Raw genomic sequence first — 26,644 nt, forward strand, 5'->3', positions numbered from 1 at the left:
GGTATTATGTACACAAAAGAGAGTTTATTAAAAGTGACCAATGAACAAAACAAAGCATCCTCCCAGTACAGAGGGGAAAAATTAGAGAACTATACTCTTGTTCCCACAACCAAGTTTCATTTTCCATAGCAAAGGCCAAAATCAAGTTAACAGTAACAAAGCATGGTGTTGCTATGGCTTCTGGCTGAGGGCAGGCCCAGCAGTGGCTATGATGGAGGAGCTAGCCAGATTACTGCCGAGTGTTATGAGGGTGGTGCCAGGTGCAGCAGGCAACATGCCCTGAGACAATAAGTGTCTGTTAGTAAGAGACTCCCGGGTGTGGATGATGGTACTGCTGTCATCCATGACAGAAGGCACCCTGCCCAGAGTCTCCAGAGTACCAACCGCATGGCCTTTGGTCAGATTAACTTTCTCTCCCCTCTGTCCAAGGGCCCGGTCACCCTTCATGGCTGTTAGCGTGGAGGTCAGTATAACAGTCTTGGATGTTGTCTGTAAAACAGGTCCGACTTTGGAATGCACCAGGCTGCAGGGTGGGCTGGAATTACTGGTTGGTGTTGTAGTGGCAAAAGTCACAGCTCCATGAGGGGTGGTGGCGGTAACAGTTGAGGATACAGCAGTGGTTTGGATTGCTGTGGGTTTCAGTGGGACAGAAGCAGCCTCTGCCATGACGGATTTTGTGAGTGCCGACAGTTTGGCATCCGACATCACATACAGAGTCTTCATGGGGCTTGTGGTGGTTACTGCTGAAAAAAGAGACAAGATGGGTGTTGAACAAAACAAAGTGAGCCAGCTTCCTGAACAAAACAGAGTGAGCCAGCTACCTGCTGGCTGCCCCTGGTTCTCACTTATCAGCAATCCTATTTGTAGACTTTCAAAATCAATGCAGCTCCCTCTGCCACCGGTTACTGCAACCTGAAAACTGGCCTTTAACCTGACTGGCCACCATGATTTTCAGAAGACTGTCATGATCTCCCCCTCCCATGTTCAACTATCTCTTCCTAGAGAACAGTGGAAATCACTGAAAAAGCAAGAAGGAAAATGAGTGGTAGGACAGTATTTGCCCTTCCTGCCTCCAGATATTGGGGTGGCCAGGGCAGGTTAAGTGCCCCCAACCCCCATTCATCATTTCTTGTTCTCTCCTAGGAAAAAAAGCAAAGGGTTAGAGCTGCAACAAAAGCAAAACCCAGCAGCATGATCCTGGATAGTGCAGACTATATCCCCAAGTAATCCCTGCAATATACAGATCACCACTAGCTCCCCCTCCCCAAGCATTCCATTTGTCCCATTTAAATGAGCATAATGACAGGCAACAGCTGAACATGTTTGGATTGCTGAATGCAAATTCATGCAATTAGTAAACATGAAATTAAGTGATTAAAGAGACCAATCCACTCAATTCAAGGACTATTCCACACTATTTCTTACCCACAGGAAGTGTGACAGACATTGGTTGAGATACTGGGTCAGCAGGAGGCATCTCTACACCGGCCTGGCCTTTGCCAAGTTCCACCTGAGACAGCAGTTTGGTGGCAGCCATGGAGCTGGATGCTGGGCTAGTTAAATTTCCAACTGCACTATCTGGAATCTAAAAATAAATAGATGCAAAGATAACTGGAAGCTAAAACACAGGAACAGAAGGCAAGCAGTGGATCACAAGGTTCTTCATTTCTGCTGTACAAACTAACACAGTGATCCCTCTGGAAGTGAGAGAGCAAGAATCTAATGGGAAGTCAGTACTGACAATTTACAACTCTGTAAACGTTTTGTAGAGCCTCTTGTGGCGCAGAATGGTAAGGCAGCAGTCTGAAAGCTTTGCCCATGAGGCTGGGAGTTCAATCCCATCAGCCGGCTCAAGGTTGACTCAGCCTTCTGAGGTTGGTAAAATGAGTACCCAGCTTGCTGGGGGGTAAACGGTAATGACTGGGGAAGGCACTGGCAAGTCCACCCCGTATTGAGTCTGCCATGAAAATGCAAGAGGGCGTCACCCCAAGGGTCGGACATGACTCGGACATGACCTTTACCTTTTAAACATTTTGTACAACTAACAGATTTGGCAGTGTATATTTCATTAAGAGGGGTAAATACATTTCTAGCTTTGGAAGTCCAAAGTCACCACCACAAAGCAGGAAGCATATGCGTGTAGCTCAGGCAACATATACTGTTCTCTCTCCATTTATTTTGCCTTCACAAAAACTGTGTTGGTTGGATGGGCAGGGGGATTGATCCAAAGCCATCCAGTGAGTTTTATGGCAGTGATATAAATCTGGCACCACACTTGCTCTCAAGCCTTCACAAGCAATATCTTCAACAATTTCTCAAGTACCCTATTGGAAAGTTGTTATTCTGGCAACCAGAATTACCTGGGCTGGCTGCGGTGAGAGTAGCAGCTGCTGTTCTTCCAACTGGGGCTGGACACTTCCGATGGCTGCCTGACTGAGGGTGGTGACTCGGCTGGCCTGTCCCCGCAGCGTTACAGTAATGGTGGTTGGGGCCTTCAAGCCTGAAAGAGACAACATTATCTTCTAATCTGGCATGCCAGGTTCGATTCTGCGCTCCCCCACATGCAGCCAGCTGGGTGACCTTGGGCTCGCCACGGCACTGATAAAACTGTTCTGACCGAGCAGTGATATCAGCGCTCTCTCAGCCTCACCCACCCCACAGGGTGTCTGTTGTGGGGAGAGGAATGTGAAGGCGACTGTAAGCCGCTTTGAGCCTCCTTCGGGTAGGGAAAAGCGGCATATAAGAACCAACTCTTCTTCTTGTGCATACAGTTCACTATAGACCCTGGAGCCGATATGGTTGATGTTTCAGAAATGCTCAAGGCGGCTCTTCTAGGGCTAACTTTCAGCCATACAAGGCTTCCTGCCTATCTCTGTTTTGGTGAAAACCATAATTGTCAGCGGCTTTTAAAGCAAGCTTACACGGGTACACTGAGTTAAGGTCACATTATCTCAACAACCTGCTGGCACAGAGAACTGATGCCTTGCCAGAGACCACCCAGTGACTAAGCAAAGATTTGAACCTGGGTCTCTCCAGTCTAAGTCTAGCTATTCCACCATGATGACTCTCTTCACAGGGCACTGGAAGCATGTACCAGCCGTTAGCTAACATTGGGGGTTTAAGGCTATTTATGTATATAATTCTGCTTTCAAAGCTGGCTCCTGACATACCAATACAAGTGGCTGTATGAAGAAATGCTGTGCATTCCACAACACTGAATCTGAGTGTGGCAGTGGTGTCTCAAACCGCTCAAGATGGGGTCATTCTAACAACCAGATTATCCTTAACTCTAACCACACCTACTGGTGAACTGACATGTGCTAGTCTAGGAAAAGCCACCTGGGAAGGGGACTGTTCCCTACTTGGTCATCACAGTGTGACTCTTACCTGGCCCCTGACCGGAGATGTGAGCCAAGCCAGGAAGGCTGCTTGCAAGCTTCGCCAGCCCCCCATTTGTGAGCAGCTGATGAATTGTGGTGGGCTTTGCACTTGCTGAAGCTCCAAGTGACGATAAAGATGTGGCTACTGGGATAGTGCGAACAATTGTCCCTGTACTGGTGGTTATGGCATTTAAGTTCTGGACTGGTGCAGAGGTCTTCAGGACTGAGGTCTGTAAGGTTCAAAAAGAAGCTGTGGCAGTGGGACAAAGGCTAGGCACGACGTTCCTTGATCTTCTAAAACATCCAGAGGTTTATACAAGGTCTGTGCAGTCTGATGCCTCAGCTTTTGTTTCACACACTTCCACACCACCCCCAGTGCTGCCTACCTGAACCGGAGGCCCTGTGGCTGCAACACTTGCTGGGAGAGCTGCTGGCTTTGTGCCAATGTCCTGCAGGCTGAAGCTCAAGCCCTGTAGAAGACTGCTGGCTGATGCTGCCCCTGAAGAAACCAAAGAGAGGTGAAGATATTTCCCCTCCCCCTTCCCTTGCACAGGGAAGAAACTCATCTGTTCTCTGAGCTCACAATTCAGGCAAGCAGGGACATCGCTGCAAGTCTCTGAAAATGCTTCAGCTGACCTGACCTCTTGCTGATCCATATCAATGCCAGGGTACCCAAAGCACTGATGGAATACCCAAATCCAGGCCCAAAGTAACACAACAATTGCTTTCTATACCCGCTTCAGATTAGGAACTGCCTTTCACAAAATGAGATATCATCATTAGTTACCTTGGAGTGGAGTGCTGGGTTGTGCTTGTACACATTGCGTACTGCTGGCCACCAGCCTGTTCTGCAGGGCATGGAAAGCACTCGGAGCTGTACTACTGGGTATTATAGCAGAGGGGGTGGGACTGATAGAAGGGCTGTCTGCTGCAGAACTTTGCCTGGGAAAACAAGACGCAATCAAGTAGGTAATAAAGTTACAGCTGGAGAATTTTTCCTGCCTCTATTTTATCCTCACAATCACCACCCTTTGAATGAAGTAGGTTAGGCCGAAAGTGACTGGCCCAAGTCACCCAGCAGAGTAATGATTTGAACCTGGGGCTCCCAGATCTTAGTCTAAGGACTGAACCACATCAGCTGGAAGTCAAAATGAAACATGATTATGCAGAGACTTTTGCTAGGACAAGATATTTGCATTAGGTACCCGGAAAAGTGTTCATAAACAAAGGGAATCTTGGCTTGGATACTTTACATGCAAAACCTGAAGTTTCACACTCTACGCAACCTCCTTTTCCTTTGGTCCTCTTGATCACAATCTGTGACTCAACAGCCAGAACTGCATGAGTTCACTTGGGCAGTGCTGAACATAGGCTGATCACATATGCATATAAATCTGTTGATCACATATGCATATAAATTTGTGGAGTCCTCACAGCTGAAGGCATATGTTGAATTTCACTAGAAAAGCACCTATGATCTGAGGTCACATCAGGTTATATTACAGTTCTCTGTGATGGTTTATTTACACATGCAAATCACACTTGATTCTGCAGTGAGGTTCTGCTCTACATCAAGTGAGGAAGAAACAGCCCCTAAGTTGATGAAGAGCTCTGTTTACACCTTTAATTGCCCATGTGAATTGGCCATTGAAAACTAGGAAGCAGGGGACTTGAACTCTGCATCTGGGACTTGAACAAGTCTGCCTCAGGGGACTTGAACTCTGGCTGTTTTAAAGATACTCACTTTGAGGTGGCAAGCACTCCTGTCACCTCTTTTGCGCCCAGTACAGATTGTCCAAATGCCATAGAAAGAGGTTTCATTGCTGCTGCTGAAAAATGAGGAAAAAAATGAAGCATCAAGTTCTCTCCTTCACCATAATCAAATCTGTTTTTGAAGGACTGGAAAAAGCTCAGGTCGCACGCTCCACCATTCACACTCCATAAACTGATACTGCTGTGAAAAATGCAAGAAATTCTATGAGATCATGCAATTCACTCAGCAGGTACCCACAGAACTAATGAAATGGATTATGGACACCAGCAGTTCCACAGTGCACAAGATGGAAACCAGACATTGCCTCCAAAGCAATGGACATCTAGGCCTGCAGGTTCAAAGGTGGCAAATCACCTCTGTCTATGGCTTATGTCAGTTATGCTAGTTTCACTCTTCTCTCTACTACCTTCACGAGCTAATCAGCCATAGCAAGGCTTTATTTAATCCATTTGATGCTGTTAGCATCCTCCTAAGGCATTTTATAAAATACACAGGAACAAAAACAGAGTTAAAATTATGCTTTTATTGTGGTGTCTTGGATACAAATATAAATTGTCTTGCATATTCCTTCTGTCCACGTATGGTAAGAGGGAATTCTTGTTTTGTTCAAGTTAACTTCTGCATTTCATAATTTTCTGTGAAAAGAAATAAAGTTTGGATAATTAAAATAATTAAAGGAACAGAAGCTTTCAAAGCTGATGAATGTATGCTTCAGTGTTAAAACACACGCAAAGTAGTTAACTGGTACAGTATAGAAAAATACTGTTAATTAACCACTGGAAGATTTGCAGAAGTACCACATTTTACAGCTTTGGAAGCCTCCATACCTCAGTGTTCTCAAACTGCTTCACTGAGTCCTGTTCTATTAAGAGAGGCTGTTTGTAGAAAGCGATGGATAACTTCCCATCCGAAACCATTCACTTCCATAAATGGAGTTGATTCATTAATTTATCTAGCTGTTTAATTCTAGTTCTGTTTAACTCTGTCAGGGTTAATGTCTAGCACTGTAATGATGTTATACCACACAGTGTCCTGCAAATGTGCTAGCCATAATCAAGATTTGGCACACACACTTCCTCCTATTCTCATTTCACTGTGGTGAACCAATATCTGCACTCGTGTGTGTGAAATTCAATGCACTATGACCAACTCACAGGCCACCATACTTTTGTAAGATATTTATATCCTGCCCTTCCTTCAAGGAGTTCAGGGTAACCATACATGATGGATGTATTGATCTTATCCCAGCCCAGGTTTATAAGATATGCATCAGCAAACGGGATGAAGCAGCCTTTTAAAGGAAACGAAGTTGGTTACAAATATAAAGGATCACTTCATCTAATACTTTTGCTTTCACTTAGCTCCTAAAGAGGCCAACAGCACAGAAGAAACCTGTGATCTAATAAAAATGTAATAGGTTCACTGTCTTAGTTGCTAAGGAATACAAGGAGAAAGCATACTATACAAGGTTCTTCTTAGCACTAGTACATTTTGATTTCAGCCTTCCTTCACTTCACTTCCTGAACTAAATTGCAACTAGAAATTGCTCATGAGTGGTGACATCTGTATTACTCTAAAACGAAGATGCCAAATGATTGCATACCAGATGAATGGTATGTCAGATGCTTGCTGTTCACTATCACAGCTACTAGAATTTTGAATCCACCAACTTCACTTATATTTTACAAGCCTTAGTACTTTTCCCTGTCATCCAGAATACAATCAGGCTATTTAAACATGATATGAGTGACTTGTAACATTCCATTTCCTGTGTCCTCCTGCCCACCCTGGAGATATGTAAAAACTTCTCCCAATTTTCATGACTCACTTTCTGGTGATGCATCCAGGGGGGCTCCATTCCCTGCTCCAGCAGCTTCCCCATGGGAGACAATGGTCACCTTGATTTTGGCCCGCTTGGCAGATTTGCTGCACTGGGTGGGGCTAGAAGCTTGGTGCCTCTTCAGCTGCATTCGCAGATCTTCTTTCTCTCCTGCATCCAGCTGCTGCTCCGAAGGGACTGGAACCAGACAACACAAAACGGCTTACTTGAAACAGAGACTATAGGATTCCTCCTCTACTGTCAGAAATGGGAAGCACAAAACAACAAGGCACAAATTTGGACATTTGGAGGCCCCTTGTGCTGTCCTTTGTAAAAAGTGACCTTTTTACTTCCTGTGCATCAAGAACTTTTCCTTAAGTCAACCATCCAATCAGAATTATGACAAGAACTGCTAAAACTATCACTGGTTTTACATTCTTACAAAGCACAATATGAAAAGCTGTTTACTTCAAGACAAAAGTTGTCAAAATCCTACAAGTACAGGGTGACCAAGAATATGCATGTACATAATGTGAACAGTTATTATCAGTTATATATAGCAAACAATAAGGCATGGCAAATATTTATTCAAAAGAAAGCATGATCATGTGAGAATCAGTGCACTGGTCTAACTGCAGAGCAACAAATATAAACAGGGAAGGAGAGGTAGCAATTTACAAGACAGTGGGATGGCAGACAGAGAACAGATACTAAAAGTGTGATCTGCACTCATGTGAATTGAAGGCTCTAAAAAATAATCATTTGTAGTAACTAGATTGTAGTATCAGATTCCACAACAAGTCTACAGTTCTCAGCATATTCTCTCAAAAATAAATTGCACTGAAATTAGCAAGACACAGTTCAAATCCTCTTGATAGTAAATTTAACCAATTAAGTTTCATCATCGTATACTGGTATAATTGAACAAGCTTCTCTTGCTTAGCACACAACACTCCCACAGTGTTTTTCATATGCATGGAACAATTAGCACTGGTTTTTGTTTGTTTTACTACAGTCAGCAAGCTCAGAGATAATGCAGTGACATGACCTAGGCATCTTATAACAATACTCAGGGGTAGTCAACTTGTGGTCCTCCAGATGTTCATGGACTACAATTCCCATGAGCCTCCCTGCCAGCAGGGAGCAGTTCCTTGGGCAGCAGAGAACAGGACCCTCAGTAATGCCTTTGAAGTATGTGTAGAACAGTACCGGCTAGATAACAGGAATTTTTTTTCACAGTGTCAGTAGTTCAGCAGTGAAATCGTCTGCCTAAGAAGGTCGTGAGCTCCCCCTCAATGGATGCTTTTAAGCAGCAGCCAGACAGATACTTATCCTGGATGCTTTAGGTTGATCCTGTATTGAGCAAGGGGTTGAACTAGATGGCCTGTATGGCCTCTTCCCACCTCTATGATTGCTTCCAATCTCTTCCCCCATTTTCTCTGTGCTGTTTCATACTACTAGGCTCAAAAAGAAATATTCCACCACAAATGTAGTAAGCATATGCTAAATGTCTCTCTGGATTTATCTTTTTCTGCAGCTGTCCTAGAGCAAATCAAGTGCACTGCGTGTTATGCCTAATGCATGGATGACAGAGAAACCAAAGTACATAATAAGGGCTATTTAGCTGTGGAATACTATCATCTATAGATTTTGATTCCAAGAACAGCAGTCAGTGAGCTTGAGGCATGCTTGTCCCAGACAGGCAAAATTCTCTCTCTCTTTCCCCTTTCATCTAGTCATTCAGCAAAGGAGTTCAAGCCAGCCACAAACACCTTGTACTGTCCTAAAAGCCCTTATAGCTAGAAAAAAGCTTGAAAGTTTAGATCAAATTCCATTCTGGACTGGCTTAGGAAGAGTACGAGTTTGAAATTTATTTACCCTGAATAAGTCTTCAAATAGTTTGTTTTTGAGGGGGGGGGGGTCATGATAAGTACTTCTCTGGCTGTGCCTCCATACTTCTTTCTTTTGCACCTTATCCCACACATACCACTCCCAGCAAATTTCCAGGCTGGCTCCAAAGCATTCAGCAATGCTGAAAATTATAAGCATGGCATTTAACAGACAGAGCTCCAAGTAGTAATGGCAACTAAAACTTAAACTCAGAGCCATGTCAACTGCTTGTGGCCACCGAGTTTTTCAACAAAGCATGATATGGACTCTGTCACTACAGTCCGCTAAAATCTTGAGAACCTTATGGGAGATCTACAGGCTTCTGCTGATCTTTTGAATGCCATGCCGAGGAGAACATTTTGCAAATAACCAAGAAAAGAATATTCAGTTTAGAACAGTTAAGCAAGCTCTGATTTCTGAAACTGTTTCTCTGTGCTCAAGTGGCTGAAGACAACTCAGGCTGTAATTCCAGTCACTTTTACCCACTAATATCCTTTGAATATACTACCAGGCAAACATGACGAGGTTTGGTCTGTCAGAGGCAGCTGTATATTGCTGATACAGTGACTGTAAACATTTTCCCCTGTAACGAATTATGCAGTCATGCATAATAAAATGCTAAAAAACTAAAAACAGAATCAAAATACATATCTCCTGCCATTAAAGATGCCCAGTTTCAGTGCCTTCTTCCCCAAAGTACATGCCCAAACTCAATCTACACAACTGTAGCATTTTAGGAATGTTCACCAGCTCATCAAGTCCAATCTCTGCAAAGAGACAAAACAATATGCCTCCAGAAACCATCCTTCCATACAATAATTAACCAAGTACAGTACACTAGGAAGTTCTCCTGCATAAGCCTCACTAAAGTGAACTACCATACAACTTTGGGGTTCCCCTTCAATTCAGTTAAGTTTACACATGAGAGCTTCCTAGGAGACTATGTCCTGTACTAGGTCAGAACCATGTCCTACTTTGCTGCCTTTCATCATGTCAAAAATCTACCACCTAAGGAAGCTGCCTCAGATACTAGAGCTGTCTCTACAGCATCCAGAGTCATCCACGTCAGCTATTAACATTTGCAATTTCATGTGTCAGTGGGGCGCCACAGAAACAAAGCATGGTGGGCACTTCTAGTTCCAGAAAAGTCCAGAAAAAGGAAGATTCAGGCCCCAGTACAAAAGCTGTTGCCGCAACAACCCTGTGCTTAAAAAAAAAGAAACTCGCCAATAAACATTTTTCAAAAGGTTCATTTACCTGCCATATAAAAAAGAAGGGTGGGGAGGAAGGAGAACGTTACTAACATTCTAAGTACTTTGCTTCAGCTCCCATTAAATCAATGCAGAGGCAAAAAGCAGGACAACTCCCAAACACCGCCAAATCAGTGCAAGGAAGAAAAGGGAGGGAAGGAGGCCGATAGAGGATAAAAGGCAGCAAAGGCAGAAAGTGAGGAGATACTCACCAAAAAGGCATGAAGACGTGCCAGGAGGAAGAGATTTCCTCACCAGCATGTTTTGTTTCAGAAATGCAGCAAACTGAGCTGAAATGAATCAGAGAGAATTACAATACCACAGCTCACATTTAGAAGGGTCCTCCCTCATGCACAAAAGGGGAAGAGAAATAATTTTGTAGGCAGCTGGCAGACAGATCCCAGAAGTGTCTCCTGCTGGAATAACTGCAGTAGCACCACCACCACCACCACTGGGTCTGAAGCTGCCCTCTCCTTCCACCATGGTGAAATAAACAGCATCCAAGGGATAGAAAGACCGGGAAGCAATTTCCACCAGGGCAAGCACATCCAGACATTTGAGGTAGCTGCACCATCAGCTACTGACACATGGACTTTAGTTATTTCAAAACAGACAACACCTCAACAGACACATAACATATGTACTAACAATAATAATTATTATATGGAATTAACGCAGTGTCAACTCTACTGCAAATGCAACATACACCATGCTGGCATTGGCTAACACTCACATAGCACATACCGCTGCCCAGAAAGCATGGATCTAGGGGCTATTCCCAACCAACTGTGATAACAGACAAACTTCACATTTGCTATTTTTTGCTTCTGCTACCAGCAACATCTACAAAACGGAACAACTGAATCTTATTAACATACAGTGCTGTTTGATATGCAGCCCTTGAGATGTGGTATAGCAAGAAATGTTGGACTACTAAAAATGTTTCTTCTCATTATACTAGAGAGGGCTATTCCTGCCACTCAAATCACAGACAGGGCTAAACCAAATGATCAGTGTTAGTTTCTTCCAGCAAGGGGAACATCTCTTTCCCCAATTCTGGGAAACAGCACAGGAGAAGCTATTTTTAATTATACACAAAAGGAGCTAAAATCTTAGCCCCACAAAAAATTGGACCCGGAAATAAAAATAAGATTTCTGAATTTTTCAAAAACCTCAAATTTTGTTGGGTCCAAAAGAACTGAGAAAAAAAAAATTCACTGGCGGGAAAAAAGCCATCCCAATCTTTGGGCTTGCTTGGCTTCTCCTGCAGCCTGGTTTAAACCGGGCTGCAGGAGAAGCCGACCCCAAGACCTACTTTGTGTAGTGGTTAGGAGTAGCTGCTTCTCATCTGGCAAGACGGATTTGATTCCCTGCTCCTCCACATAAAGCCAGCTAGGTGACCTTGGACTTTTCCACAAGAAAACCCAGATACCTTCGGGAAGCCGAAATATACCTGAAAAAGACTGATAAGGTATTTTTCCAGGTATATTTTAAATTCGGGTAGATTCAGCACAAACCCCTAGTTTCTAAAACGGAGACCTAAAAATAAAAAGAATGAAAGAAGAGTAACTGAAGCCCTGAGAGCCAGACTAGACACTCAATCCTGTTCCAGAAACTGCAAAAAAATCCAGATGGAGATTCTTGTTCACTAATGAAAATTAACATTCATAGTACATCTAATATTTATTGGTAGAACAAGGGGTCCCTGTTAAGGGATACTAAACAGCAGCATCCGCATACTAGATAAGAACCTTGTTGTTTACAAAATATGTAGGAAGAAATGCTGGGAGGACCCACCTTCCAATTGCAACCTCAAGCAGGGTGAAAGTGTATAGCATGTAAGGCCACATGAAGGGAAAGGCAGATGCTCACATTGGTAATATTGCAGAACTCTTCCAACATGATACAAACACTAAACACTGCAGAAGCTGCTCCCTCCCTGATAAACACTGAAGGTACAAGGTTTATGACGAGCCTCACTAGAGGTTAGAAAAATTCATGCTTTAATTCAGTGGCCTTTGGCCTTTCCTAATTTGGCACCCACTGAGCCTAGGATTCATTGAGCTGCAGCCATGTGGCAGAGAAACCATATCACTTCAGAGTTACATAACAGGGAGAAGGGGAGCTAGAAGTTATGACCTCACAGTCATAAGGCTAGGACTATGGGCAGCAGACCAAGTCAGGTACGTAGCTAATGATAAGGAGGTATATCACAGGGAAGAAAAGGTCACAGGTGAGAGCCCCTCTGTCCAAAGAGTGACAGGAGGGACAATTTGCTCTTAAACATGTACACTGGCAATAAGAATTTCTAAAAGGCATCCCAAAAAATCTGTGACTAAATTACAGTAAGCGGGGCTCCATGACCTATTGGACGAAAGCTACTGCATTAAGGCATTTTCTCATGCTGCATTTACAGAGCAATCATTACACAAAGATGTAAAATTTTCAATATATTCAAGGTGGGAGGAGGGACACACATTGCACTTTTTCATATAAAGGAATTTTAATAAAAACTGAAAAACACAATATTTGCATTTGCTAAGCACATTTTGCTTATTTAACAACATAAAAGTGCTTCATGTGTAACAACTATATGAATCAGCATATTTACTTCTGAAATTGCCCTAGTTTTCTACAAGGAAAGTTACAAAACTACCCAACACTAAAGCAAGAAAGAACTACAACCTGCTGCACCCACACAGTCCCCCAAATTTCCCAGAAAAAAAATGGGTTCTCATAATTTTCACTCTATTTCAATAAATAAAGCATTGGCCTTGGAGATTTATGTCTCATACAAGACAATGCAATGCCTCTGTGTTTGGCATCAGACTATGGGAAAAAGAAACTGCTCCTCTGACTTATCACTCTATAGCAGGGGTAGTCAACCTGTGGTCCTCCAGATATTCATGAACTACCCCTGCTCTATAGAACCATTCCTGTTTGCATGAATAGACAGCATTTGCCTGTAATACAAACTACACCGGTCTTACATAAATTGTGGTCTTTCAACCCTGGCTAATAAAATGTAATGTTAAGATGTTTGGCTGACTAAGCCACAATTTTCTTAACCCCTGCAAGTTTTTTTATAGTCCCCCATGAGGCATCTTGTTCCAATGATTTTTACTGTTCTTTTCTATGGGGTACTTTTGGGCATCTGAGGTGTGATCTTGAAATCTGCAAGATGTCTTGATCAGTTAACAGTCAGCATAGAACGCTTAAGTGGAAATCCCTATGTATACTGCAACATTGTGCAAAACCACAGTTATTTTCTTTAGGGAGTCTGATGATATGCTCAGGAAAATCTGGACTTGGGCATTGTAAAAAGACAAAATGACCCTGTCCCTTGCTTTGTTTAACATCTATTCTTCAGATCAGATCAATAATGGAGAAGAGTTATAACAGTATTTCCTGGGCAGGATCTAGATTTATCCTATGGTGGCTAAATATGTATCCAATTCTATTCTGCCCTTCAGCTTAATTGCCAGAGCCAGCCACCTTGGAAGAAACACTGTGGGTTCTATCCCTCCAACTTTCCAGGTAGCCCTTGAAATCCTGGGTTATTTCAGAGAGATTATTTAAGATCTTCAAGTTTAATTTTCATTAGCTCTTTCTTTTCTGGGAACTGTTCCATCTTTCCTTGAAAGACTAAAACTACCCATATTGTGGTGTTAGCTGTGACAGCAGATGTCACTGATTTCTATAGAAGATCATTCATAAGGCCTGTAGCTACCTTTAACTCTTAACTATTACCAGTTCTTGATGTTTCATTATCATCAAGATGTCTTTTTTTAAGTGGGTTCATTTCTTTTCAGCAGGAACCTTCTCAAAGGCTCTGCATTGCCCTATTACACCACTCTTTCGTGGACCAAATATTGGCTCCTCCTAATAGCATGTCACTCCCCAGAAGTCATGAAACCAAAACAGCATGTAAGCAGACAGTGCTAAAGCAGAGTTTGGATTCTAACCTATCTATTGCAGAAAACAAAGCATCACAGCAGATTAACATGTAGATGTTTTGTTTAAGAGCAGAGTGTAAAGAATCCATACTTCCCAATGGAAGGAGAGTATGTGTTATTACTGGAAACTAGCAGACCTGTGCAGCCTTAAGAAGTGCACAGAAATCCAAATGGTAAATATGCATGTGCGCGCGCGCATGCACACACACCATCTTGTGCTTTGGGGGCTTCTTATTTGACATGTTTGTGGTCACCAATGTACCAAAACCAGAAGATGGTAAACCATCACAACATCTACTTGGAGTTACCCATATCAGTTCAACAGACCATACCACACAACAGCATGAGCTACTGCCAAATACGATAAAAGGAGCTGGATCCAGTTGAAGGACCTTGCAAGGTCCCCAATCTTCCTTGCTTCCCACTCATAGCCATTTATAACCACAGGGAAGTTTATTTACTGGACTTGGGGAACCTGTGTGTAGTAACAGCCATGCATGATAGTAGGCTGCAGTGGACAATGGGCACAAAATCGCTCCCTTTTGCCTTCTTCTGTAAGTGGAGCTCCTCTCATGCAAGAGGAAAGAGGGGGCTCACAGACTATGGGATGTAGCCCACCTCTGTCAAAACTGCTCTCCCATTGCTGACATCCTTGTACAATTTTGCATGTACACTTTTGTACACATTTCTAGTGTACAAATACATAATATATATGTCTCAGAAAATATTCCCTTATTCAGTCAACTGGTTGGGGAAACACACATCTTTACCTTCAAGTTAAAGCTTACTAAGATAAGCCAACCTGCAAGACGATATTTCCTAATTACCACACAGCTTATTAGCATTCTTGAGCCCTTTGAAACTTCCAAGTCAACGTACCCAATCTTGGATTCCCTGTGGCTTTGGCAAGAAAAGACAATATCGCACAAGTCAAAACATAAGCACATCTGGGAGGTCAAGAGCCTCACCAAGGACATAAACAGGACAAATTACCTTGAGCTGTTTTGTGTGCTAACATTGCTTCTGTTCTCTGCACAGGCCTCTTCATCATCTGGGTAGTACCAATCTGAGTGGATTTCTGAACGGATGACACAGTGGCCATTTTAGCTTTGGGGCTGGAGGTGGGGCTGCTGGAGACACTGGACAGATCCTACCCAAATGAAAAAAGCCCCCCTATACCATTAGGTTTGTAGGACAAGAAAAAAAGAACTTTTAGAAGTTATTTTAACTAATAGCTTAATAAATATGAGGCTTTAAAAGTTATTACATGGCAATAGGCACTTTGAACACCTTTTAGGAAGTACACAATCAGGACATAACCCAAATGTTCAGGAACAGCCATGGACTTGATGCTGATTTTTAATGTCCATGTCTACCACGGAGTGAATTTCCCCTATGAGCCTTTCATGTATGCACTGAAGAATGGGATTTCTGCCACAACTTTAAATGTGCAGAGTGCTGTATCTGCATCAGCCCTAAGGCTCAGTTACGGGAAAGACTTGCAAAAAGAATGACTTTCTTAACAAGAATGCACTGACATTTCACAGTGTTTCCTTATGCAGTGGAGGTGCCGTGCTTCCACTATCTTCCCTCCCTTTGATTAGGTTGTATTAATATTTCTTACTGTATCACCACCATATGCATTTATCCCCCCTTTTGTGTTTAAAGTTTAAACACCACCACCCCTATGCGCCACCTCGGGCTTCAGTGATCGCCAAGGCAGCCAAGCCAAACTGAAGCACACATCCCTAGTTTAAACCATATTTTTTATGTCCAATTCATATGCTCTGTGATAGTGATACTTATATTAAAGAGAAAATGTAATGCCTGATAATGAACTGAGAAATAACCAAAATGGGCAGAGGTAGTTCAGAGAATCCAGTCTAGTTAATATCTGTATGAAAATTGCATATAACCAATGCTTAGAACACCCACTATGATGGGTTATTTAAGATTATTTTAAATGCGAAAAAGAACTGAAACCACTAACTTCATCTTCGATTACATCTTACAGGATGCTCCTCACTGCACTCTCCCCAAAACAGCTGGTTCTCACCTCTGAACCCGAAGGTGAAGCTGGGACCTTGGTGGCAGGGGATGCAGGCCGACTGCTTCTCTCTGGCACGTCAAATGACAGATCTCTTCTAGCTGTGTCACGTGTTTTCTTCTTCTTCTCAGCATCGAGGTCACGAAGATCAGAACCTGAATGGCTGTCTGCTCGGGTGAGCACACCGGTCAGGAAGTCGGCCATTTCATCCTTCAGAAGCAACAAGACAGAGCTAGGTTTTGATACAGCACCTGAAACAATCTTTGCTGTTGTCCTAAAAACAGTTTTCTGCTGGAAAAATCATCCACTGACGTAAAAGAACTTCATGGTTCCTCAGAAGGCCAAGATTCCCTGTATCTTACCAGTCACACACGTATTTTAAATCACTGAGTTCATCTCAACTAAAAATATAATTAAATGCTATGAAGAGTAACAAGACTGTCTTGCTATATTGCATTTGAGTTTTATTCAGGTCCAGAAGATAAATCAGATGTCAGTGGGCTTGATCAAATTTCCACCGGGGATAAAGACTGCATTCTCCTACCCCAACAGAGGGCAGTCTTCCCAAAGTTAGAAAAGTATTGATCTTCTTCCCGCATGTGGTGCTGGCAGTATAAGGCATCCTCAAATATCTCAGGAAAAAAGCAAGAGATACAGCTTACTTGGGGGAGATGCTTCATACTTTGAACAGATTATGGCTAGCATGAAGAAGAATTAGTATATTGTTGCTTTGACAAAGAAACTGAATACCTCTGTATTCTGTTTGTCAGCCAGGGCTTGTTATCTATAAAGGTACCTAAATGTACCAAATGAAGAACTATACCACATCTTCTCTAGGTCTGGAGAAATCCAAACATGGCAGAACATGAGAACAAAACAGTAAATCCATCAGCAAACATGCCTAGTACACAGTAACTGATAAACTTTACCTGGCCTCCCGTGATGTAGTGTGCAGGCCAGTGTAATGGTTAAAGTGAAATACTAAGATATGGGTGATGCAAGTTCAGATCCACACTCAGCCACGGAAGCTTGATGGGTGACCTTGGGCAAGTCACACATATTCAATCTAACCTACAGGGTTATGGAGGATAAAATGGAAGAGAGAAGGCAAGCTGCTCTGGATGCCCAATGGGAAAGGGGGGTAGGGTATAAATAATCTTCTAAAATGTGTGTCAAAAGCTGTTGAATTGAAATGTACCTGCAACATGAAATATGAAGAAGAATCATACTTTGAGGGGAGAACAGGGAGCTCTATTTACCTGTATGCATCTGTCCACCATACTCTGTGTCAGACCTTCAGACTTCTTTTTGGCTTTGCTTACCCTATTAAAAAAAAACCCTGTGAATACAAATTCATTTTTCCCCAGTCCATCTTCTAGCCTCCCTTTCTCCATAGCTTTCTGGCAGCACCAGTAGATGTATCCTTGAAAGTCAGTCTGGGAGTAGTACTTTTCAGAAATTATGATTTGGTAAACTAGATCTTGATCTGTGAAATCAAAAGCTCATTAACAGGTCAGAAAAGCCACGTGTGTTTCGAAGATCATATACTGAGGGCTTCAGCAGCTTTGTAGGATAACAATGTGTCTAGTCAGATTCATAAATTCTGTCATTCACTCTGATATTTACATTTTATCCCAACTTTTTGGAATGCCTTGTCTTATGCATATTCTCCAAGCAACTAAGTCATAACGAGAGGTTGAGCACATGTGCTCCACAGAGACAATCTCAGGCTCAAGCCCAGATAGCTCCATATAAGTTCCAATTTTAAGAGCCACCACCAGTCAAAGCAGACATAAAGGCTAGATGGCCAACAGTCACTTATGTCTACAGATATCAAAAGTAAGTAGAGCTTCATTTGATCTAGAGGTCCAAATGTTTTCATTTCAGAATGAAGCCCTGACTTCCCTACCAAGGTTACCAGTAATATCCTCATGGCTGAACACACCTGAGATTATCATCAGCACCTCCGACCACAACTAGGCTGTTTTCGGCTCGAAGCTTCTCTCGGAAATCTTCCATTGCTTCACTGTTACACTGGAGGGAGTTCTGACCAATCACAAAAAGAACTGGAGTTTTCATGTCCAGAAGAGGGTCATCAACATCCTGAAACCCAAAAGAATATGTTTTACACCTTGGTTGTTTTAAACAATGCTGGAACCAAACAGTGAACTTAGCATGAGTGTTCATTCTTCTTTGAACACAAGGAAGACGTAATGATGAGAGCGGTTTGTTCAATCAGAATCAGGAGACACGGTTAAATGTGTTTTTGCACTGTTCTAGTGGAGAAAGCCCTTCCTAGTTCAAGAAAAAACTAGAAAGTTAGAAGAAAATACTACAGAACACTAATAAAATCCTAGTTAGAACAAAGACATATCTGCTGGTTTTGCTTAGTTAACACACACACAAAACAGAGAAATATGTGAATGACACAAGAGGAAACAAGATATAAAATAGAAGAAGGGAGATCTCAGACCACCTCACTCCTGAAGAGAAGACAAAGGAGAGCTACTGAAGGCAAGGCAGGTCTAAAAACCTGTATGTGCTAAAAGGAATCTTTTTTTATGACTGACCTTGCCTTGCTTCATGGCTGTTCCTTTCAGCATGTGCACAAAGTGAGGCAGAAGGCATGCCACTCTTGATCACTGCAAATGTGCACCAACAACATGTTCTTTCAAAAAGCATCAAAGCAAGGCTCTCAGGGCAGCAGTCTATCACCCATTCTCTCTGCTGGAGAGGGATATGTTAGGTTCCATCTCTCCCTAAAAGTGATCAATGGGAGCTAACACTACATTGGTATGTAGAACCGCTGGAAAATAACCACAGTGCAGCGGAGAAAACAGGTGAAAACAGCATGTGGCCCAAAAGAAGCTTACTACTGAAAGGGAAAAGGTAACTTTGTAACAAAGGATCCCAAATGGCTGAATAGGGAAACAGTTCAAAAGTTCAACTGAAAAGAAACTTTGTAACTCTACCTACATTTCTCTAATGTTATGTTCAAACAATAAATAAATGTTACCTTGTTTGTTTAACCCTGTGGGCTGGTTTTTTATTGTCTCAGGAAAGAAGGACAAGCTAAGATCTGAGCCTATATATAAATGTTTATTAGAATATATGAATACCTGACGGCAGCAAACAAATTAAGCACGGTTTGAGTCCCCAACCTCAATAGCTCTGTGCAGAGTCTGAGTGAGAGGTAATAATTAAAGAGAACTAGGCTACCCTGCCTGGTGATGTCTCTGCGAGTGCGAACAAGGGACTTGGTATGTAAAATGGTCATAGTTATATAATTTAAATGAGAGAAGATGAATGGTGAACTGTGAACGCCTGACCCACCCCTGTGACCATGGCTCTGTGGAACAGAGGTTGTGGGTGGTAGTAGGGACTCTGAGTAAAAAGTGTGTAAAAACCCCTTTCCTTGGTTTCAGCTCTGAGAGGTCAGTATGGGGGCCTTCCAGATAACAAACTCTCAGAAAGTCTTGCATGCTCCATTATCTGGACTGTCATACAAAAAAAAAACAATCACCTACCACTAAGGAGAAAGTCCATATTGTCTCTTTGCAATATCAGATAACGAACAAACAAAACACTACAGTTAAGCATTAGGCATTCTAATTATGTGTAGGTAAGTCACAGAAACTAATATTATGATTAAAAACTGCAAGCATGGACCCTCACCTAACTGTATCCCTTACACACTAGAAAAATTCAGATTAGCAGTCATCCTTTTTTGTTTTGTTTTGTTTTAAGTCTACCCCTATTTCGTTCTTACCCCTCTGGGCCCATCCACTGTTAAGAGAGGGAATCCAAGGCACACAACTGCAGTGACCTCCTCAAGCACTGAAACCTAGAAGTAGGGAGAGAAAACATCATCATCCATCAAAAACGTCATCATCCAACAGAACTGCCAGTCTGTGTAGCTCAGTTGTAGGTACTAGATATGAGTTACATTGGCTCCCACTTGAATTCCAAGCTCGTTTCAAGGTTCTGGTGTTAGCCTTTAATGCCATACGGAGTCTGGGGCCTGTGTATCTAAGGGCCTGCCTATGTCCACCGGAGAACACTCCAGCCACAGTAAACTGACTGGTAGTCCCTAGCTTCTAACTCTGCTTCTTACCTCATTACTCATGCCATTCAGTAGGCAAATTGTACAAGGGCACATTTCAATGACTAACATACCCAGTGTAGCAAGGCAGGCTTTTTTTAACCTGGCAGGAAGAAAGGCACTGTTTCTGTGTTCAGGACTACACAAACATATTGCTTCTAGTGCTGTACATTAGTACACAATCAAAGCGTATGTCAAATAGCAGCAAGAAAAATTACATACATGACAAGCCACCAAGGCTCCTGTGTTCCATCCAATCAGGATGATTGGCTTGTGGGAGAAATGGTTGTGAATCTAGGGAGAGAAAAAGAAAGGAGAAGTTAACAGAGAGGTAGACATCAATCTGACCCAGAACCAGGAAAAGCCACACAAACAGAACTGAAAGCATTTGGGCTTTTACTCTATAAATATCCATTCAATAGCATTCAGACCCAGGTATTCCAATGAAAGCTCCTGTTCTTACTTCTAATACTTTGCCTCTCACAGCACCAATCATGTGTTCAAGGCATTGCAACACTCCAACACCACTGCCATTATTCATCAAATGGGTAGCAACTGGGATCACCTGCAACACATCAAAAAAGGAAGCATGTTAAACAAATGAGATCCCATCACGGCAAAGTTCATGAATTATGACTGCCTATGAATTTCATAAACCCAGAGAATCAGATGTGTTCCTTATCCCCAAATACAGGATCCAATAATTAATTTCCCATCACAAATATTTCTTGTCTGACTCCCATTACAGATTGCAAACATAACACAGCATTCCATCCACCAGCGAATGTCCCAAGAACTTGGTTGGCAGTTAACTGGACTGCTGTTATGACCCATTGTTATTTTCCGCTTGCTTTCAATCAAACCTAATCCAAGAAGGGAACACAAAATTTAAGGTGGCTCAGCTCCTCAAGTTCTGTTGAATCATGTGACAGAATGGTACAGAAAAGCTCCATACACACCGCCAGGAAGTGCAGGCATTTATGAAGTGACACAAACCTTTCCCAAACAAGAGAGTTGTGATTGCCAGAATCGATGCCGACGAGAAGTAGGAAACATTGAACTGGAAGGCCCAGAAGATGCCAGCAGGATCAGGGGAGAACCAGGCAGCTTGCTCTTGAAAAACAAATAAAGTAAAGCTAAAATTCATTGACAGATTGCAAGAGCTGCTTCTTTATGATGTTCCAGTTATTGCTGTCGAATCCCTCGGTTTAGCTGGGAATTAAAAATGGGTACATTTAAAGTTACACCAAAGAACAGCTAAACCAGTGGTCCCCAACCTGCGGTCCGCGGAGGCCAGGGCGCCGGGCCGCGGTTCCCTCTCCCCGCCCCCCCGCAGTAAAAAACTTCCCGGGCCGCAAGCTTGCGGCCCAGGAAGCTTCTTACTGCGGGAGGGGGGGAGAGGGAATCAGGGCCGCGCATGCGTGATGCGTGGGCGCGTTGCGCGGGCAGGGCAGTTGCCCTGCTGGTCCCCAGCCGAAAAAAGGTTGGCGACCACTGAGCTAAACAACTTGCAACATTCAAGTTCCAGAAAAACAGACATCAAAATAAACCCCTAGGGCAGCTTATTTGCTGATGGTACGCATCTTGGACTTACTGGTTTGTTATGTGAAAGGACACCCACAGCTGGGTCCCACGGTCTCTTCAGCAAAAGGGACAGGGCTTCAGAACCTGTTTTTGCAGAAGATGACAACAGCATCCGATCAATCAGGGTGGGAATCTGAAACCAATAAAAGGTTGTTATGGACGTCATTAATGCATACATTTGACCTGCATGGTACAGCATTAAAGGTTTATTTTATTATCCAGTATCTCCCTGCAGCCTGCACGACATAATTTTAATGCTCTGTCAAATGCAAAAAATAGACTTGATTTACACATGCAGCAGAATGAGGCAGCAAGATGGCCAGCACAGCTTCAGATTGAATGTGGAAGACCACAATTTGGATCCATCCCTAAATTTAAAAATCCCTGCAAACAGCAAGCATAGTGTGATTAGAACTTTTCTCCATGTGGTACTTGCTTCCTATTATATGTAATTCTTTTTAATACAAAAGAACTGAAATCCACCACCTGTAGTCTAAAGCTTTAATCTATTTGATCCCATCAGAACTTTTGCATCTCAATCCCCTGTATGTGCAAGCCATGTCACAGAGGACCATTAGGGGGCTGGATTATTACCAATCCCCTATTGCTGAATATGCACTTGATAGGTCAGGACAATTTCTCATATTACTGCAAAAGATAAGGAAGGGCCCAATCCCGAGTGCTGCACCTGAGGCTATGGTTCAGTCACAATTTAAATCACAACTCTTCATAAAACGTACTTTCCTTAAACTTACGAGTTAAACATGCATTTCCCTGCAGAAAAGGGAAAATCAAGAAAAGTAAATAGTTTTGAAACTCAAGCTAATTACCTTTCCTTTAAGGGTCTGTAGAGCATCCAGGTAAGCAGCCAGCATAGGCAAACTGAGGGTCTCCACCAGAGTTGAGTGAAGCCATTGGATCAACTTGGTATCCCAACTGATGCTTGCCAGAGCTTGGCGAACCCGTCGAGCACATTTGTCCACTGCTATCCTTCTCAGCACTGGCTCATTGCAAGCCTTAGGAAAAACAAAGTGATTTCAGCAAAATAAAGCATGGCAGCCCAGAATACAGTTATAGAGGAAGTTTGGAAATACCAGTCCTCAGATTTTAGGAACAGAAGCAGAGCCTTCTCAGTTCCACAGAACTACAAGAGAAATGCACAGAAGGACCTCTGCTTAATGGGTCAAAGTAACTGGATGCTCAGACAAGACAAAAAGGCTAACACAGGTAGAAAGAGAGGGAGAGAGAGGATGCCCTTACCCCTTCATTGGCTAACCGAGCCAGCCTGTCAGATTGTAAGGCTTTCAGGATTTTATTGAACAACTTGTTCTGGGCCACAGTCCAACCTGACCTGGAAAGCACAAAGCCAGTGAGCAGCTTCCAATCAACAATCAATAGAACCCACACTTCACAAGTTCTTAACCTTTTCCCCCCAGAAATACAAGCAGTATCTGGCAGACAAGCTTGTAGCACAGTTTTAAACATCATCTGATACATAAAGGATAGGGGGAAATTCCAAATATACAAAAATCACGCATTTCTCAAGAGATGATTTCCCAACATGCACAACTGTGTACCCACCATCAGCTATGATAACCCATTGGAAAAAGTGGCTTATTACATAGGTTCACTATTGACTGATTACAGTCAGTAGACCAATAAAACACTTCATACAAAGTGAGCTCTTGCATGGATGTACTTTTTATACAGAAAAACTGCATGTTTGCTTGTGCTCACTGTTCTGTGATAGTATAATGAGGCCTAATAAAAACTAACGTACAATTTTTGTTTTTTAAAATACTGTTTTACAAACATATCAAGGGGGCATAGAATTCTGAAATCCCAAATTTATGATCAGTAATATTTATACAAACCATGAATTTATATATTTGAATGTTTTATGCAACTTGCAGACTTTCATGACTTCAGATACAGATTGGCACTTGGAAATTCACACCACATTTTCAATATTTGAAAGACAGAAATTTATTCTTAAAAATGTTCAAAATGCTACTGGATTTCTCATTAAATACCAAATCCCATACTTTGTGTTTCAAATACAGTCAATATTAATTTTTAGATCTTCTAACCATGATGAACACAAAGATTCCACTATAAAATAATGCAAGTAAGAAACAATATTCTACATATCTGCTTTTTCTGCAGATATTTCCTGTAACTCTATTAATTACTAAAACTATCAAGATACTACTAGGAAAGCATCAGAATGTACTGCCTGAGTGCTCTGGAACCCAAAGTCAAATGACAAAATGTTATACCTGGCTCAAGAGGCAAGAAAAAATTAATGCAAATAAATGGCATAACATATAATGTGACCTGCAGCAACCCGCAATCTCATCTAGTACCTGTTCATATGTTCCTCCCAGTCATCAGGAGGAGGAGGAGTATCTGTATCTGTGCGTGCAAAAATCACATGACGCTCACACTCGTTCATCACAGTGCGGGCTTTCTGGTTGTCATAGAGTGGCACAGGTGTAGGTGTCACTGTTTCTACATCAATGGGAACATCTGCCTCACTGAAAAGAGATACATAAGTTTCAAGGAACTTTTCCAACATCATAAACTGCCTAATTTTCTTTCGCCAATTATCTAATGAGATATTATCTGCGTTTTTCCAATAAATCGATAGGTCTATCAAAAGGGAAAGAAAAACACTCCACACAAGTTGTATGTACTCAAAAGTCTATGTCTCAAATTTATCACAAAAGGGCCACTGGAACAGTAGCTCAGCAGCCACATATGCCTCCTTGACAAACCACTTGGGGCTCTTCGAGGACTGTTCCCCAATGTGGTATCTGCCTCAAATTTCAGGAAAGTAGGCAAGGACCTTGCCCAGTGTGTTCATGGATAGCAAGTCATTTCAAACATGAACCAGCTACCACCAAAGGAATAGGTAAGCTACAAACCTTCATTAGGTGCAGACTTCATGTCAAAGATGGAAAGAAATACAGCTGTTCTGGTAGATGAACTGAAAATGAGACTCTCTGTGGGCCCTAGAGGACTACTGCTCTACAATATGCTCTGATCCAGGAAGCATACCAGATTATTTCTCACCATTGACCTTGCATTCTATGAGAAGATGTTTCATGTTGGCATGCTTAAATTCACTACCAACAGTGTTAATTAAAGCCCATTTTTTAAAAGTCCTATACTTGGACAGACTGTACCTGCTCAGCTAAACAACCAGAATCTGCTGAGCATGTTCTCTACCACTGCGAGCAACGCAAACACCACAGAGAACATCTCCTGAAACCATTACTGAAAAGCGATGGCTCTCATAACACCAAGACGTTAACCAGTTATTTTCTCCAAGATCGCCACCGACAGATAATTGACATTATTGCCAGGTTTCTGTATCTGTCCCTATTCACACCCCACGATAAATCTTGCCTGCTGGAGTCTGAATTTTGATGGCTTACTCTCTTTTATGGATTAAACGTTATTGTTTATTTTCTATATATCATATCTCTCTATATATGTGCCAATAAAGCTATTGAATTTGAATATGCTTTGGTTCTATAACTCCATTTAAAAATACACACACACAGGCTAAGGGGAGGGACTAGAAATTAAATTCCAGCTACATGCATAAAGTCTTCAACACAACTCATGTGCAAAGGCAAACTTACACGGCACTACTATCTTGATGCCTCCTGGGAGTGACAAAGAGCAAACGAGTTGGACGGGCACTGCTCGCATCAGGATGCGCACTCCAGGGCTTAGCATAACTGTGATCCAGGAAGACCAAGTCCAGTTCTCGTTCATGGACCGACAGCTGAAAAAGCAGAGAGGTCCCCATTCTCCGAGCAGAGGTCTGGAAGTCCCGTTCGTTGCTTCGATAAGACATGTCTCAGCCCAGCGCCTTTGCTGCTAACGCCAGCACAGGTGACTCTTGCACCTCCTCATTGTTACTGCTCTGGATGGAAGAAGGTGCACAGGTAAGTGGCGCAGAAAAATAATCTGCCACTTAACCACATCCCCCGTCATGTGCTACCATCCCAGCAAATTCAACCGCAAGCTTGGCCCAGAAACTACTTGCCCGTAGCAAATCTCCAGCGGTCACTACAGGCAAACCAGGACCTAAACCCTCAGGAAACAGTTCGTTGCCTTCGTCGCCTTTGCAAAGACAATCCACCAGCCCAATTAAGCCCGAAAGAAAGAGCCGCCCAGCCAACCCCATCATCCCCAAATCTCCCCAGCAGGATGCGACAGGCAGCCTACCTGGGGCTCAGCAAGAGTTTGGGGCCAGACCCAAGGGCAGGCGAGACGCAGTGGCCGGAGGAGAGACGAGCGAAGACAAAGCGGCCTGGAGGCTTCGCAGGCGCTGCCCTGCCGGCGAGGGGGTCGCGGCCCGCCTCTGCTCCGCCAGGCACCCGCGGGGAATGCACGGCGCCCTCCTCGACCAGGGCCCGATGCCGCCTCCCGGGCCCCGGACTAGGCCGAGAGCTGCCTCCTTACCCGGGCTGAGGCGGACTTGTGTGGAGCGGTCGCCCTACTCCGGTCCCCGCGAAGCGGAGGTGCCGTTGAGCATGTACAGAGCGCCACGCCCCGACAGCCCTCTCGCCCGCGCCTTCCGCTCGATCCCGGAGCCTCCGACGCCACCCGCCAGGCGGGGCAGGCCTCAGACGGCCTAGCGTAGTGCGCATGCTCGGCTTCCTGGCTGCAAACTGCGGCTACAGAAATCCTGGAACGGGCTCTAAAAACGCCGGTGAAGACGGTCGCCGGGTCATTTGTGAGGGACGGTGGCCGGGGAGGGCCAGCGGCTAGTCCTCCCGACTTCTCACGGCAAACTGACAGGGATAGCAGGGGCTTAAAGCAGGG

The 26,644-nt window shown here is 43.2% G+C and overlaps 1 protein-coding gene across 7 annotated transcripts; it reads right to left on the reverse strand.

The window, feature by feature from the left end:
* Positions 1–4: 4 nt before the first annotated feature.
* Positions 5–26,492, reverse strand: KANSL3 (KAT8 regulatory NSL complex subunit 3). 7 transcript variants are annotated; one of them, XM_077304920.1, is made up of 23 exons: positions 26,282–26,492; positions 25,453–25,734; positions 24,169–24,339; positions 23,063–23,153; positions 22,633–22,818; positions 21,813–21,935; positions 21,215–21,331; positions 20,682–20,783; positions 20,441–20,512; positions 19,886–19,960; positions 18,062–18,219; positions 17,376–17,439; positions 16,126–16,326; positions 15,063–15,219; positions 10,326–10,403; positions 6,983–7,171; positions 5,125–5,209; positions 4,168–4,322; positions 3,767–3,879; positions 3,388–3,610; positions 2,361–2,500; positions 1,426–1,585; positions 5–743 (listed from the first exon to the last, which is right to left on the reverse strand). In XM_077304920.1, the coding sequence occupies exons 2-23, from the start codon at positions 25,668–25,670 to the stop codon at positions 172–174; spliced, it is 3,450 nt and encodes a 1,149-aa protein (XP_077161035.1). In that variant the 5' UTR covers positions 25,671–25,734; positions 26,282–26,492; the 3' UTR covers positions 5–171. The 7 variants fall into 7 exon arrangements, with proteins under 7 accessions (XP_077161035.1, XP_077161033.1, XP_077161034.1 ...); XM_077304918.1 differs by having other exon boundaries at positions 25,453–25,739; XM_077304919.1 differs by having other exon boundaries at positions 26,045–26,492.
* Between the last annotated feature and the right edge of the window lie 152 nt (positions 26,493–26,644).

This window comes from Paroedura picta, chromosome 12 (assembly GCF_049243985.1).
Source record: "Paroedura picta isolate Pp20150507F chromosome 12, Ppicta_v3.0, whole genome shotgun sequence".
Classification (NCBI taxonomy): domain Eukaryota; kingdom Metazoa; phylum Chordata; class Lepidosauria; order Squamata; family Gekkonidae; genus Paroedura; species Paroedura picta.

Excerpts from the sequence above, each read along its gene's own strand:
- KANSL3 (XM_077304920.1), bottom strand. The coding sequence starts at position 25,670 with ATGTCTTATCGAAGCAACGAACGGGACTTCCAGACCTCTGCTCGGAGA. Across the intron at positions 20,784-21,214 it reads AACTCTCTTGTTTGGGAAAG|GTGATCCCAGTTGCTACCCA; the intron begins GTTTGTGTCACT and ends GATGTGTTGCAG. Across the intron at positions 2,501-3,387 it reads CATCTCCGGTCAGGGGCCAG|GCTTGAAGGCCCCAACCACC; the intron begins GTAAGAGTCACA and ends TGTCTCTTTCAG.